This window comes from Phyllobates terribilis, unplaced genomic scaffold, assembly GCF_046119375.1.
Source record: "Phyllobates terribilis strain yellow unplaced genomic scaffold, ASM4611937v1 Scaffold_8__6_contigs__length_399053987, whole genome shotgun sequence".
Lineage (NCBI taxonomy): Eukaryota > Metazoa > Chordata > Amphibia > Anura > Dendrobatidae > Phyllobates > Phyllobates terribilis.
The window spans coordinates 377,063,027-377,079,429 of record NW_027362768.1 but is presented as its reverse complement, the minus strand read 5'-3'; the positions used below and the strand labels follow the sequence as shown (position 1 = coordinate 377,079,429).

Here is a 16,403-nt window from a genome sequence, read left to right as displayed (position 1 = left end):
TCAACGGGCAGAATAGGAGGGGTAGGGCGGTATCGCGCTAGGGCTCAGCCAATCACCGTTAGGCGTTCTAGGGGGCACTGGGCTACGGAAGGCGGAGAGTCCAGTCGGAGTTCCCCGGGCGGCGGTGCTGAGCGGCAGTAAGTTCTGGCGGCGGGACAGTAGGTGGTGAACATGTGTGAGGGGCGCCGGGAATAAACCGGTTCTCAGCTGTCGAGTCTGTGGCAGACCCACAAAAGACTGCGGAGCTGCTGGGACTTGTAGTACCGCCGAGCAGGCCCCAATACAGCAGATCATCCGGGGCACATTGCATGTTGTGGGCAGCACATTCATGGTTAAAAAATGTGCCCGTAACCTGGGATTAACGCAGCCGGAAATATGTGACCTCAGGGGAAGTTCACACGTAGCGTTTGTTTTTTTTTTTGTTTTTTTTCACAGAAGAAAAATACCGGGCAATTCCAAATTTTTTATTTTTATGCTGGTTTTTTTTTTGTGTGCGGTTTTTACTTTTTTATCTCATCGATATCAGTAAAAAAAAAAAATTACGAAAGGAAGAAAAATGCAAGGTGTGAACGAGCTTTCGCATTTTTACCTTAAAGAGGTTGTCCACTGCATTTACATTGATGACCTACGCTAGGACCTCTGATCGGCCTCAGGTCCGGCCCCGCCGGTCGGCTGTTCTCAGTACCGTCAACAGCCGAGGGTCTGAAATACTCACGGAGCCGCTCCGTCCTCTGATAGTGGCCGCGGCCGGGTACTGCACGTCTGCCCCCTATTCAGATCGATGAGACTGATGTGCAGCACCAGCCGCGGCCACAATCAGAAGACGGAGCAGCTCCGCAATTGAGCAGTTGCTGACGACACCGATAACTGCTGATCAGCGGGGGGTGCCGGACCCCGATCGATCAGTCATTGATGACCTGTCCCAGTGATAAAGTAGTGGACGACCTCTTTTAGTAATTTGAGCTGCGCTGTTTTTCTAAAATGCAGAATCAGAGTTTCAGCTTTTTCACGTGTTTTCCTTCTTGAAACCCATGGAGTTTTTTTTTCTTTTTTCCCCACATGAGAAAGCTCATTATACTTTTTTTTTTTTTTTTCCCACATTGCAGAATCTGCAATAAATTAACAAAAACACAAAATAAATAAAAAAAAAAGTGTGAATGGTTTCGCCGCTTCAAGTGTTGGTGATAAGGAACCAGAACGGCTGCAGCTGAGTGACTCGGCGTGCGCTGATTATTATATTGCATTTATAGGCGCAGTATGAATTTTTTGGTCTCATTTGTTGTGTTGTAACATTTTTCTAGTCTTATTCACATCTTTCAGAGATTTGGACATCTTGGGGTTCCCCCCCTTCTCTGCTCCCTACCAGGATGTACAATGTCATCTTTACATTTGTCACTAATAATATATATGTTTTTTGTTTTTTTTTCGCAGCTCTGAAAGTCATCATGGCAGAAAGGAGCGGGTCGCGGAAGCATAGATGGCAGAGTCCACCCGAGATGTCTCCCAGCAAATATAGGAAGAGCAGCAAGTCGCGAACAGTCAGTCACAGCCGAGAGCGCCATGCTGAGAGTCGCAGCCCGTCCCGGGAGCAGCGGGTGATCTTCTCTCCCCTGCAGAGTACGCCCAGACGCCGGCTGGATAATGGCACCGGAGTCCGCTCCACTGTGAGAGCGCGAAGCAGACGAACGGATGGAGAGCAGTCCCACAGAGCTGTCACCCACACAGAGACATCAGAGGCGGCGCTGGAGAAAGAGGTACCTCAGTAGCAATATTGTGTCTGGTCATGAGGACCCCCACAATATCAAGCATTGGCATCCCAAAGTCCTTTGTGAGTGGGGCTATAGCGAGCATGTGTGCAGCATTCACGGCAGTGGCGTAACTAGAGTCTGATGGGCTCCGGTGCAAGACTTGTACCAGCCCCCGATCCTGATGTTTATCTGTATATGCCCTCCATCCATTTTTACAATTTATCCTCTATTCTGTTTTGCGATCGGGGTAATTTTCTCTTGTGCCCACAAACAACTAATATTCCACATTTTTCTCTCCAGCGCGATCATCAGGAGCAGAGAAATACTGACCCTAATAGAAGATCGAGTAGTGAAGCGCAGAGACTGCAAAGCTCGAAAGTCACGGTGCCCTCTCTCCTATTCAAGAGGGCGTTCAGTGACATCCTGGGGGCGCCCCGCACACCCCGCAGGTCGCTGGACAGCGAGAGCAGAAGTGCCCACGAAAGAAAACCAGTGGAAAGAAGTAGTCGCTCTGATCCAGAAGAGTCACCGCTGCCTCGTTCAACCCCAAAATCCACCATCTCCAAGAAGGAAGTTGTGGGAGATCGGAAACAAAGGAGCGACGACATAAAGAGAGCGCCCAGCCCGAGGCGAATGGTCATCAATGTGATTCCCAGAGTGGAAGCCACAGTCCCGCAGGAAAACCCCCGACTTGTGTTCATAGATGGAGACTCCGATATTGATGTGAGTACAACAGTAAGTCCTTAAAGGGGTCCAGCATGGTGATCTTGGTGGCTTTCTCTTAGGAGAGGTCTTCGGTATTAGATCGGTGGGCTCTGACACCCGGCACCTCCACAATCAGCTGGTGAGGGAGACACCTTTCCATTTCTGAGCTCAGACACTAACGATTACATATTTTTGCAGGCAGCAGAAAAGGACCCTTCTATCGGAAGTGACTTCTCCGACGTGGAAGACGTGGGCCCGCTAGCCAGATTTTCTCAGGACGACGAGTTCCCGCCTTGCTGTTCTATAAATGACGACACTAAACTTTCCACTCGCCAGTTTGAAAGTCTGTGGGGACGTTACACGGAGCCGATCATCCCCCTCTACAAACCTCCCGCAGAACACTGCGCCTGGCGGCAGAAGGAGCAGGACAGCAGCTACGTGTCCGAACCTTCCCTGCTGGACAGCAGTCGCCTCAGCGAATCCAGCGACAATGTCAGCCCCGTAGGACGGAGCCGCGAGCGGTACGAGTCTGCTGACGACACCTGGATATCCGGCCACACCACCAGATCCGGTCACCCCACCAGATCCGGCAGACGGACGCTAGAGATTCCTTCTACTAGTTCGGACTCCAAGTTCCTGCCTGGCGGCTTCATAGACACCCACTGCCACCTGGACATGCTCTACTCCAGACTGTCGCACAGGTCGTCCTTCGCGGATCTCCGGGAGCAGTTCACCTCCACCTTCCCCCGGGAATTTCACGGCTGCATCACCGATTACTGCGATCCTCGCACGCTGCAGAGGCTTCCATGGGACCAGGTGCTGAATGAGGACTTGGTGTGGGGGGCATTTGGCTGTCACCCCCACTTCGCTCAGTATTACGATAAGTACCTGCATGAAGACATGATGATGGCTCTGCGGCACCCAAAAGCTATCGCCTTCGGAGAAATGGGTCTGGACTATTCCCATAAATGTTCCACGGAGATTGCAGACCAGATCTCGGTGAGGAAAAATTACTTTCTGTAGACCCTTTTTTTTTTTTTTTTTTTTTTTATTATTATTGTTTAATGGATTCTCATTTCTTCCTGCTTTTAAAGATCTCTGCTTGCTGTCATTTAATAGGAACACACAGGTACATGGCGCCAATAACTGTCGGTAATGGGCCGTGCTCTGGTGTCCACCACGTGATCGGGACAGATCTGTACAAACTGGGATCAGACTACGGCCTTTGTAGTCTGTTACCATAGAAACAGGTCTTTGTGATCTGCCCCGATTAGTGATATGTGACCTCCCCCCTCCCCATGTATTATACATTATTAAAGGTTTCTATTGAATAGCAGTAAGCAGAATTCTTGAAAAAAGTTGCTGCGAGTTACAGCACATCTGCGGAGGATTTAGTTTGCAATTTTCGGTGCATTTTCTTATCAGGTTCACTATTAACATTACTTTGATTTCCTCCTGGGCAGGTTTTCGAGAAGCAGCTGAAGCTGGTGGTGCCGCTGGGGAAGCCTCTGGTCATTCACTGTCGGGGTGCAGACAAGGACTTGTTCAAAATATTGAAAAAATGGCTTCCTCGAGACTACAAGATACACCGGTGAGTTATGTGCCCTGTCCGATCTCCGTGTACACGTGCGCGGTCCGGACCCTCAGTAACATCTCCTTCTACCGCAGACACTGCTTCACCGGCAGCTACGCAGACATCGAGCCATTTCTGAAGGAGTTCCCGAACATGGCGGTGGGCTTCACCGCTGTCCTGACGTATCCATCTGCTGTGCAACCGCGAGATGCCGTGACGAAAATCCCCTTAGACCGGCTGATTGTGGAGACGGACGCCCCGTATTTCGTTCCTAAACAGGTAATGAGTGACATCTGTTTGGAATAAACACTGCTACCCCCCACTATGCACTATAGCAGAGCATCCTCAGTGCTGACACTGAACCAGCAGGGGGCGTCAGCTATCAGTGTTGTATCTCTCACTGGTATATGTTGTATCTGTCGGTAATGACACTTTTTTTTTTTTTTATTTTCTTTAGGTGCCTAAACACGTCTGTAAATTTTCGCACCCTGGTCTCGCCATACACACCGTTCACGAGATCGCCAGGCTACGAAACTTACCCGTCAAAAGCGTCATGTCAAAATTACGGGAGAACACGTACCGGATCTATAATGTATAAGACGTCTGTGATGCCTTACCTTCTTTTAATAAAACTTGAAATCAGAGAAGATTTCTGTCCGGAGTCTCTTTTGATGTGAACGTCTGATAAGATTTTTTAATTTAGTTTTTTTTTTTATTTTTTAATGAGATTTTATCGTGAACGATGAACTACATTTGTTATTAAAGACCCTTTCAATTTTCTGGGGTAAAGTGGGGGGGCCCCTTCTGATGAAATCATGATAGCAGTGATCCGCTCTGTTCAGGTGAATGAGAAAACACAACTAGCGCAGTACTGGGATTCAGGAGCCAAGACTGACAGTCCGAAGGTGGATGTGGTGTAAAACCGTGCATAGAAGACTGGGAGGAGGGGGATGCAGCTGCAGTTATTTTTCTATCATAGAGTAGCTGTGAGAGGGAAAAGGAGTGGGGACGTAGCTGCAGCCTCTTTCTATGGTCAGGTATGCTGGGAGGGGAGAGGAAGGGGGGCGCAGCTGCAGCTTTCTATGATTTATGCTGGGAGGGGGACGCAGATGCTGGGATGGGGAGAAGAGGGGGACGTAGATGGAGCTTCTTTCTATGATGTATGCTGGGAGGGGAGAGGAGGGGGATGTAGCTGCAGCTTTCTATGATTTATGCTGGGAGGGTGACGCAGATGCTGGGAGGGGAGAGGAGGGGGATGTAGCTGCAGCTTTCTATGATTTATGCTGGGAGGGTGACGCAGATGCTGGGAGGGGAGAGGAGGGGGCTGTAGCTGCAGCTTCCCTCTGTCTGATACTGCACGCTCTGTGGAGGGAGATGTCGGACTGGAATATAACATTAAGCTGTGACATCGCATTCGCCCATTCAACCAACACAGAAAATGAACCTGCAATCCGTAGATGTCACACGTGTCTTCACCGGCGGAGTGGATTGTGTCCTGATAAAAGGCTGGGACACGACTGTCAGAAATAACCACAAATCGGATAAATTGCTTGTAAACATCTATTTTATTTCACTGAAAGGTTCTTGCAGTGATTGACAGGACGGGGGCGCTGTGGGGGCGAGGACGGCTACTCCTCCTGAGGACCTGTGAGATAAAGAGAGGAAACTTGTAAAAAAACATTGTATCACATGACGAGTTGTTACATTGTACATTCGGGCGTGGGATCTGTTTTATATGATATATATATATATACACACACACACACGACCAGCAGCATAGTACAGGAGGCCTCCGACAACGACTTCAGACTCTTAGAGGGACACTCCAGTGCTTAGATGAGAAGCTCATTATAGTATAGGTGTAGTGGTCTTTTTGGTCACACTTTTGCCCCCTATGTGCTTCACTTTTTTGAATTCGGTAGCAGACTACAGTTCCCATGATGCACTACTGACAGTCATGCTGAGCTCCTACTATAGTCTCCGTCCTCTTGTGCATTTCATATTATGCTCCCCCCACTGCGGAGCCGCTCACGTTAGTTCCCCTATAGACTCCTAGTGAGCGATGTCCGAGCAGCAAAGTGACGCCGGACTGCAGGTGGTAGCTCGGCTGCGGACTGCGGTGAGTTTTGTAATGTTGCATCGTGCGCTTTCATGTTTTACAGTCTGGAATATCCCTTTAACCTCAGGATCAGACTGGACGATCGCTCACAGGCTAATGATCAGAGACATTGGCATATAATCTAGGGGCCATGTGCTGCCGGAGGGAGAGGCACTGTATGCAGCAATTCTTCACTTTGTCCAGTGGTTCTGGCAGCTCCAGATGAGGGGTCCGTTCACTCCGCCATTGCCTCATGTCTGTCCGTATAAATATTGGCGTGGTGGGGGAGGGGGTTACATTGGTGGCCGCTGATCTATTTGTTTTTTTTCCTATAACCCGGGTGACTTGCTGGATAATGAACCCTCAGCCCCAGGTTATAGCGTCACACAATGGTCTGTACCTTCAGGTGAGCCGAAAGTGAACAGTCCGAGCAGGAGGTTTTCTATGGCCCCTTTCTGCCTCCAGATTTGCTCCCGAGTCATCTTCATATTAATATCCAGAGGGATCATCACCTGGAATAGAGAAAACTAAGTGCAGGCTTAAGCACGGACCCAGCGGGGGAGCACGGACCAAGCTGGGGAGCACGGACCAAGCGGGGGAGCACGGACCCAGCCGGGGAGCACGGACCCAGCCGGGGAGCACGGACCAAGCGGGGGAGCACGGAACCAGCGGGGGAGCACGGAACCAGCGGGGGAGCACTCGTAGAACTCGGCACCGAAATCCTCATCAAATCCGGACCATACAGACGTGACCTTACACCGGGGCCCACGTAACGTTCCCTGCACTGAACCCCACAATATACAGACCCCGATCTCTTCCTGATCTTCAGCGTGATCGTCTGTGACATCCTCCCCGGAGTCTCCGGCCTCCCTGCGGCCATTATTGTTGTAATGCAGCTTTTTTGGTATCTTCTTACCCTGGAAGAAAATTTAGAAGTAAAAAAATTTCTACATACATAATTCAGTAGAATACTCCCAGAGCTGTGCTCACAATTCTGCTCACTGTCACCTATCTTAGATCTATACTGTGAACTCCTATAATGAACTGAAAATGCAGCCTGAAGAAGCTGAACCAGCAGGATGCAACAGTATGATGTGCTGAAACCTAAGGGGAAACTAGCAGAAGTGTGAATGCAGCTCTGGAGGTGAATAGAGTATCACATATGGTCAAATTGCACAATTGTTTTGATGTCTTTCCCCAAGTTGTGCCTTTCTAGACGTGGCAAAACGTCACCACTCTGCATCACCTGACGGCTACAGTCATAGGATGCTGGGAGTTGCAGTTTGCTAGAATGCTGCAGTTTGGTGATCGCTGCTCTGCACTTACCGCGTTTTTCTGCATATCTGCCGGGCTTAGGAAGCTCGATCCGCCGTCCACATCCTCCGTCCACAGAAGGCAAAACATGACGACAGCGCAGAGCGAAGCTTTACCCAGCATCCTCCCTGATTCCGATTTCCCGCTGGAGATCTGCAAAATGGAAAAAATACGTTAAATTCAGTCCGGAGCGAAAATGGCCAAAACCTGGAGGAGAAACCTACAAGGAGCCTCACAGGAAAGTCTTCACACCCCCAAGTCCGCAGCATATTTATAGGGAAGGTCAAGGGAATGTGGAGCGTCTCCCGAGGAACCAGGTGGGGTGGAAATCTGCGAGGACGTGAGATACAGCGGCGACTGAACCTACACAACGAGGGAATGTAGGGAGAAGCCATTGTGACCGCGGCCGCAGTGCTGACCCCGGGGACCTGAGACTGATAGCGCAGGACGGAGCAGGAAGAATTTCTTTTATTGCTCTGATGTCGTGTTTGTCCGCGGTTATTTCCATCTATATAATAATGGATAAGTCAGAGGAGGCGAGATTGTACGACGGAGAGCAAAGATGTGACAGCTGGAAAGAGGAACGGAGTACCGGAAATATCAGCAACAATGTATATGTAATGTATGTAGTGAGTGCAGCTCTGGAGTATAATACCGGAGGTAACTCAGGATCAGTAATGTAATGTATGTACACAGTGACTGCACCAGCAGAATAGTGAGTGCAGCTCTGGAGTATAATACAGGATGTAACTCAGGATCAGTAATGTAATGTATGTACACAGTGACTGCACCAGCAGAATAGTGAGTGCAGCTCTGGAGTATAATACAGGAGGTAACTCAGGATCAGTAATGTAATGTATGTACACAGTGACTGCACCAGCAGAATAGTGAGTGCAGCTCTGGAGTATAATACAGGATGTAACTCAGGATCAGTAATGTAATGTATGTACACAGTGACTGCACCAGCAGAATAGTGAGTGCAGCTCTGGAGGATAATACAGGATGTAACTCAGGATCAGTAATGTAATGTATGTACACTGTGACTGCACCAGCAGAATAGTGAGTGCAGCTCTGGAGGATAATACAGGATGTAACTCAGGATCAGTAATGTAATGTAATGTATGTACACAGTGACTGCACCAGCAGAATAGTGAGTGCAGCTCTGGAGTATAATACAGGATGTAACTCAGGATCAGTAATGTAATGTATGTACACAGTGACTGCACCAGCAGAATAGTGAGTGCAGCTCTAGAGTATAATACAGGATGTAACTCAGGATCAGTAATGTAATGTATGTACACAGTGACTGCACCAGCAGAATAGTGAGTGCAGCTCTGGAGTATAATACAGGATGTAACTCAGGATCAGTAATGTAATGTATGTACACTGTGACTGCACCAGCAGAATAGTGAGTGCAGCTCTGGAGGATAATACAGGATGTAACTCAGGATCAGTAATGTAATGTATATACACAGTGACTGCACCAGGAGAATAGTGAGTGCAGCTCTAGAGTATAATACAGGATGTAACTCAGGATCAGTAATGTAATGTATGTACACAGTGACTGCACCAGCAGAATAGTGAGTGCAGCTCTGGAGTATAATACAGGATGTAACTCAGGATCAGTAATGTAATGTATGTACACTGTGACTGCACCAGCAGAATAGTGAGTGCAGCTCTGGAGTATAATACAGGATGTAACTCAGGATCAGTAATGTAATGTAATGTACACAGTGACTGCACCAGCAGAATAGTGAGTGCAGCTCTGGGGTATAATACAGGATGTAACTCAGGATCAATAATGTAATGTATGTACACAGTGACTCCACCAGCAGAATAGTGAGTGCAGCTCTGGAGGATAATACAGGATGTAACTCAGGATCAGTAATGTAATGTATGTACACAGTGACTGCACCAGCAGAATAGTGAGTGCAGCTCTGGAGTATAATACAGGATGTAACTCAGGATCAGTAATGTAATGTATGTACACAGTGACTGCACCAGCTGAATAGTGAGTGCAGCTCTGGAGTATAATACAGGATGTAACTCAGGATCAGTAATGTAATGTATGTACACAGTGACTCCACCAGCAGAATAGTGAGTGCAGCTCTGGAGGATAATACAGGATGTAACTCAGGATCAGTAATGTAATGTAATGTATGTACACAGTGACTGCACCAGCAGAATAGTGAGTGCAGCTCTGGAGTATAATACAGGATGTAACTCAGGATCAGTAATGTAATGTATGTACACAGTGACTGCACCAGCAGAATAGTGAGTGCAGCTCTGGAGTATAATACAGGATGTAACTCAGGATCAGTAATGTAATGTATGTACACAGTGACTGCACCAGCAGAATAGTGAGTGCAGCTCTAGAGTATAATACAGGATGTAACTCAGGATCAGTAATGTAATGTATGTACACGGTGACTGCACCAGCAGAATAGTGAGTGCAGCTCTGGGGTATAATACAGGATGTAACTCAGGATCAGTAATGTAATGTATGTACACAGTGACTCCACCAGCAGAATAGTGAGTGCAGCTCTGGAGGATACTGCAGGATGCAACTCAGGATCAGTAATGTAATGTAATGTATGTACACAGTGACTGCACCAGCAGAATAGTGAGTGCAGCTCTGGAGGATAATACAGGATGTAACTTAGGATCAGTAATGTAATGTATATACACAGTGACTGCACCAGCAGAATAGTGAGTGCAGCTCTGGAGTATAATACAGGATGTAACTCAGGATCAGTAATGTAATGTATGTACACAGTGACTGCACCAGCAGAATAGTGAGCGCAGCTCTGGAGTATAATACAGGATGTAACTCAGGATCAGTAATGTAATGTATGTACACAGTGACTCCACCAGCAGAATAGTAAGTGCAGCTCTGGAGGATAATACAGGATGTAACTCAGGATCAGTAATGTAATGTATATACACAGTGACTGCACCAGCAGAATAGTGAGTGCAGCTCTGGAGTATAATACAGGAGGTAACTCAGGATCAGTAATGTAATGTATGTACACAGTGACTGCACCAGCAGAATAGTGAGTGCAGCTCTAGAGTATAATACAGGATGTAACTCAGGATCAGTAATGTAATGTATGTACACGGTGACTGCACCAGCAGAATAGTGGGTGCAGCTCTGGAGTATAATACAGGATGTAACTCAGGATCAGTAATGTAATGTATGTACACAGTGACTCCACCAGCAGAATAGTGAGTGCAGCTCTGGAGGATACTGCAGGATGCAACTCAGGATCAGTAATGTAATGTATGTACACAGTGACTGCACAAGCAGAATAGTGAGTGCAGCTCTGGAGGATAATACAGGATGTAACTCAGGATCAGTAATGTAATGTATATACACAGTGACTGCACCAGCAGAATAGTGAGTGCAGCTCTGGAGTATAATACAGGAGGTAACTCAGGATCAGTAATGTAATGTATGTACACAGTGACTGCACCAGCAGAATAGTGAGTGCAGCTCTGGAGTATAATACAGGATGTAACTCAGGATCAGTAATGTAATGTATGTACACAGTGACTGCACCAGCAGAATAGTGAGTGCAGCTCTGGGGTATAATACAGGATGTAACTCAGGATCAGTAATGTAATGTATGTACACAGTGACTGCACCAGCAGAATAGTGAGTGCAGCTCTGGAGGATACTGCAGGATGCAACTCAGGATCAGTAATGTAATGTATGTACACAGTGACTGCACCAGCAGAATAGTGAGTGCAGCTCTGGAGGATAATACAGGATGTAACTTAGGATCAGTAATGTAATGTATATACACAGTGACTGCACCAGCAGAATAGTGAGTGCAGCTCTGGAGTATAATACAGGAGGTAACTCAGGATCAGTAATGTAATGTATGTACACAGTGACTGCACCAGCAGAATAGTGAGCGCAGCTCTGGAGTATAATACAGGATGTAACTCAGGATCAGTAATGTAATGTATGTACACAGTGACTCCACCAGCAGAATAGTGAGTGCAGCTCTGGAGGATAATACAGGATGTAACTCAGGATCAGTAATGTAATGTATATACACAGTGACTGCACCAGCAGAATAGTGAGTGCAGCTCTGGAGTATAATACAGGAGGTAACTCAGGATCAGTAATGTAATGTATGTACACAGTGACTGCACCAGCAGAATAGTGAGTGCAGCTCTAGAGTATAATACAGGATGTAACTCAGGATCAGTAATGTAATGTATGTACACGGTGACTGCACCAGCAGAATAGTGAGTGCAGCTCTGGGGTATAATACAGGATGTAACTCAGGATCAGTAATGTAATGTATGTACACAGTGACTCCACCAGCAGAATAGTGAGTGCAGCTCTGGAGGATACTGCAGGATGCAACTCAGGATCAGTAATGTAATGTATGTACACAGTGACTGCACCAGCAGAATAGTGAGTGCAGCTCTGGAGGATAATACAGGATGTAACTCAGGATCAGTAATGTAATGTATATACACAGTGACTGCACCAGCAGAATAGTGAGTGCAGCTCTGGAGTATAATACAGGAGGTAACTCAGGATCAGTAATGTAATGTATGTACACAGTGACTGCACCAGCAGAATAGTGAGTGCAGCTCTGGAGTATAATACAGGAGGTAACTCAGGATCAGTAATGTAATGTATATACACAGTGACTCCACCAGCAGAATAGTGAGTGCAGCTCTGGAGGATACTGCAGGATGCAATTCAGGATCAGTAATGTAATGTATGTACACAGTGACTGCACCAGCAGAATAGTGAGTGCAGCTCTGGAGGATAATACAGGATGTAACTCAGGATCAGTAATGTAATGTATGTGCACAGTGACTGCACCAGCAGAATAGTGAGTGCAGCTCTGGAGTATAATACAGGAGGTAACTCAGGATCAGTAATGTAATGTATGTACACAGTGACTGCACCAGCAGAATAGTGAGTGCAGCTCTGGAATATAATACAGGATGTAACTCAGGATCAGTAATGTAATGTATGTACACAGTGACTGTACCAGCAGAATAGTGAGTGCAGCTCTGGAGTATAATACAGGATGTAACTCAGGATCAGTAATGTAATGTATGTACACAGTGACTGCACCAGCAGAATAGTGAGTGCAGCTCTGGAGTATAATACAGGATGTAACTCAGGATCAGTAATGTAATGTATGTACACTGTGACTGCACCAGCAGAATAGTGAGTGCAGCTCTGGAGGATAATACAGGATGTAACTCAGGATCAGTAATGTAATGTATATACACAGTGACTGCACCAGGAGAATAGTGAGTGCAGCTCTGGAGTATAATACAGGATGTAACTCAGGATCAGTAATGTAATGTAATGTATGTACACAGTGACTGCACCAGCAGAATAGTGAGTGCAGCTCTAGAGTATAATACAGGATGTAACTCAGGATCAGTAATGTAATGTATGTACACAGTGACTGCACCAGCAGAATAGTGAGTGCAGCTCTGGAGGATAATACAGGATGTAACTCAGGATCAGTAATGTAATGTATATACACAGTGACTGCACCAGCAGAATAGTGAGTGCAGCTCTGGAGTATAATACAGGAGGTAACTCAGGATCAGTAATGTAATGTATGTACACAGTGACTGCACCAGCAGAATAGTGAGTGCAGCTCTGGAGGATAATACAGGATGTAACTCAGGATCAGTAATGTAATGTAATGTATGTACACAGTGACTGCACCAGCAGAATAGTGAGTGCAGCTCTAGAGTATAATACAGGATGTAACTCAGGATCAGTAATGTAATGTATGTACACGGTGACTGCACCAGCAGAATAGTGAGTGCAGCTCTGGGGTATAATACAGGATGTAACTCAGGATCAGTAATGTAATGTATGTACACAGTGACTCCACCAGCAGAATAGTGAGTGCAGCTCTGGAGGATACTGCAGGATGCAACTCAGGATCAGTAATGTAATGTATGTACACAGTGACTGCACCAGCAGAATAGTGAGTGCAGCTCTGGAGGATAATACAGGATGTAACTTAGGATCAGTAATGTAATGTATATACACAGTGACTGCACCAGCAGAATAGTGAGTGCAGCTCTGGAGTATAATACAGGAGGTAACTCAGGATCAGTAATGTAATGTATGTACACAGTGACTGCACCAGCAGAATAGTGAGCGCAGCTCTGGAGTATAATACAGGATGTAACTCAGGATCAGTAATGTAATGTATGTACACAGTGACTCCACCAGCAGAATAGTGAGTGCAGCTCTGGAGGATAATACAGGATGTAACTCAGGATCAGTAATGTAATGTATATACACAGTGACTGCACCAGCAGCATAGTGAGTGCAGCTCTGGAGTATAATACAGGAGGTAACTCAGGATCAGTAATGTAATGTATGTACACAGTGACTGCACCAGCAGAATAGTGAGTGCAGCTCTAGAGTATAATACAGGATGTAACTCAGGATCAGTAATGTAATGTATGTACACGGTGACTGCACCAGCAGAATAGTGAGTGCAGCTCTAGAGTATAATACAGGATGTAACTCAGGATCAGTAATGTAATGTATGTACACAGTGACTGCACCAGCAGAATAGTGAGTGCAGCTCTAGAGTATAATACAGGATGTAACTCAGGATCAGTAATGTAATGTATGTACACGGTGACTGCACCAGCAGCATAGTGAGTGCAGCTCTAGAGTATAATACAGGATGTAACTCAGGATCAGTAATGTAATGTATGTACACAGTGACTCCACCAGCAGAATAGTGAGTGCAGCTCTGGAGGATACTGCAGGATGCAACTCAGGATCAGTAATGTAATGTATGTACACAGTGACTGCACCAGCAGAATAGTGAGTGCAGCTCTGGAGGATAATACAGGATGTAACTCAGGATCAGTAATGTAATGTATATACACAGTGACTGCACCAGCAGAATAGTGAGTGCAGCTCTGGAGTATAATACAGGATGTAACTCAGGATCAGTAATGTAATGTATGTACACAGTGACTCCACCAGCAGAATAGTGAGTGCAGCTCTGGAGGATACTGCAGGATGCAACTCAGGATCAGTAATGTAATGTATGTACACAGTGACTGCACCAGCAGAATAGTGAGTGCAGCTCTGGAGGATAATACAGGATGTAACTCAGGATCAGTAATGTAATGTATATACACAGTGACTGCACCAGCAGAATAGTGAGTGCAGCTCTGGAGTATAATACAGGATGTAACTCAGGATCAGTAATGTAATGTATGTACACAGTGACTGCACCAGCAGAATAGTGAGTGCAGCTCCGGAGTATAATACAGGATGTAACTCAGGATCAGTAATGTAATGTATGTGCACAGTGACTGCACCAGCAGAATAGTGAGTGCAGCTCTGGGGTATAATACAGGATGTAACTCAGGATCAGTAAAGTAATGTATGTACACAGTGACTCCACCAGCAGAATAGTGAGTGCAGCTCTGGAGGATAATACAGGATGTAACTCAGGATCAGTAATGTAATGTATATACACAGTGACTGCACCAGCAGAATAGTGAGTGCAGCTCTGGAGTATAATACAGGAGGTAACTCAGGATCAGTAATGTAATGTATGTACACAGTGACTGCACCAGCAGAATAGTGAGTGTAGCTCTAGAGTATAATACAGGATGTAACTCAGGATCAGTAATGTAATGTATGTACACGGTGACTGCACCAGCAGAATAGTGAGTGCAGCTCTGGGGTATAATACAGGATGTAACTCAGGATCAGTAATGTAATGTATGTACACAGTGACTGCACCAGCAGAATAGTGAGTGCAGCTCTGGAGTATAATACAGGATGTAACTCAGGATCAGTAATGTAATGTATGTACACTGTGACTGCACCAGCAGAATAGTGAGTGCAGCTCTGGAGGATAATACAGGATGTAACTCAGGATCAGTAATGTAATGTATATACACAGTGACTGCACCAGGAGAATAGTGAGTGCAGCTCTGGAGTATAATACAGGATGTAACTCAGGATCAGTAATGTAATGTAATGTATGTACACAGTGACTGCACCAGCAGAATAGTGAGTGCAGCTCTAGAGTATAATACAGGATGTAACTCAGGATCAGTAATGTAATGTATGTACACAGTGACTGCACCAGCAGAATAGTGAGTGCAGCTCTGGAGTATAATACAGGATGTAACTCAGGATCAGTAATGTAATGTATGTGCACAGTGACTGCACCAGCAGAATAGTGAGTGCAGCTCTGGAGTATAATACAGGATGTAACTCAGGATCAGTAATGTAATGTATGTACACAGTGACTGCACCAGCAGAATAGTGAGTGCAGCTCTGGGGTATAATACAGGATGTAACTCAGGATCAATAATGTAATGTATGTACACAGTGACTCCACCAGCAGAATAGTGAGTGCAGCTCTGGAGTATAATACAGGATGTAACTCAGGATCAGTAATGTAATGTATGTACACTGTGACTGCACCAGCAGAATAGTGAGTGCAGCTCTGGAGTATAATACAGGATGTAACTCAGGATCAGTAATGTAATGTAATGTACACAGTGACTGCACCAGCAGAATAGTGAGTGCAGCTCTGGGGTATAATACAGGATGTAACTCAGGATCAATAATGTAATGTATGTACACAGTGACTCCACCAGCAGAATAGTGAGTGCAGCTCTGGAGGATAATACAGGATGTAACTCAGGATCAGTAATGTAATGTAATGTATGTACACAGTGACTGCACCAGCAGAATAGTGAGTGCAGCTCTGGAGTATAATACAGGATGTAACTCAGGATCAGTAATGTAATGTATGTACACAGTGACTGCACCAGCTGAATAGTGAGTGCAGCTCTGGAGTATAATACAGGATGTAACTCAGGATCAGTAATGTAATGTATGTACACAGTGACTGCACCAGCAGAATAGTGAGTGCAGCTCTGGAGTATAATACAGGATGTAACTCAGGAT

At 46.0% G+C, this 16,403-nt stretch overlaps 3 protein-coding genes across 3 annotated transcripts in view; 2 read left to right on the top strand and 1 right to left on the bottom strand.

Annotated features, from left to right (window-relative positions):
- The first annotated feature begins 45 nt into the window (after window positions 1–45).
- On the top strand, window positions 46–4,666 carry TATDN2 (TatD DNase domain containing 2). The gene is made up of 7 exons (XM_073645017.1): window positions 46–137; window positions 1,432–1,754; window positions 2,049–2,471; window positions 2,652–3,452; window positions 3,917–4,044; window positions 4,122–4,305; window positions 4,484–4,666. The coding sequence occupies exons 2-7, from the start codon at window positions 1,446–1,448 to the stop codon at window positions 4,622–4,624; spliced, it is 1,986 nt and encodes a 661-aa protein (XP_073501118.1). The 5' UTR covers window positions 46–137; window positions 1,432–1,445; the 3' UTR covers window positions 4,625–4,666.
- A 902-nt stretch (window positions 4,667–5,568) lies between these two features.
- Window positions 5,569–7,848, bottom strand: LOC141157575 (ghrelin-like). The gene is made up of 5 exons (XM_073645015.1): window positions 7,663–7,848; window positions 7,451–7,591; window positions 6,931–7,041; window positions 6,525–6,636; window positions 5,569–5,671 (listed from the first exon to the last, which is right to left on the bottom strand). Exons 1-5 carry the CDS (start codon window positions 7,831–7,833, stop codon window positions 5,655–5,657), a joined length of 552 nt encoding a protein of 183 aa, XP_073501116.1. The 5' UTR covers window positions 7,834–7,848; the 3' UTR covers window positions 5,569–5,654.
- The window catches only part of LOC141157574 (cullin-associated NEDD8-dissociated protein 1-like), a 46,759-nt gene continuing 36,398 nt past the window's right edge, over window positions 6,043–16,403 (top strand). The window contains exon 1 of the mRNA XM_073645012.1: window positions 6,043–6,145. The gene's annotated coding sequence lies outside the window, so the exon portion shown is untranslated. The remainder of the gene's footprint in view (window positions 6,146–16,403) is intronic.

Excerpts from the sequence above, each read along its gene's own strand:
- TATDN2 (XM_073645017.1), top strand. The coding sequence starts at position 1,446 with ATGGCAGAAAGGAGCGGGTCGCGGAAGCATAGATGGCAGAGTCCACCC. Across the intron at positions 4,045-4,121 it reads CGAGACTACAAGATACACCG|ACACTGCTTCACCGGCAGCT; the intron begins GTGAGTTATGTG and ends CTTCTACCGCAG. Across the intron at positions 4,306-4,483 it reads CGTATTTCGTTCCTAAACAG|GTGCCTAAACACGTCTGTAA; the intron begins GTAATGAGTGAC and ends TATTTTCTTTAG.
- LOC141157575 (XM_073645015.1), bottom strand. The coding sequence starts at position 7,833 with ATGGCTTCTCCCTACATTCCCTCGTTGTGTAGGTTCAGTCGCCGCTGT. Across the intron at positions 7,042-7,450 it reads CAGATATGCAGAAAAACGCG|GGTAAGAAGATACCAAAAAA; the intron begins GTAAGTGCAGAG and ends ATTTTCTTCCAG. Across the intron at positions 6,637-6,930 it reads AAGATCAGGAAGAGATCGGG|GTGATGATCCCTCTGGATAT; the intron begins GTCTGTATATTG and ends TCTCTATTCCAG.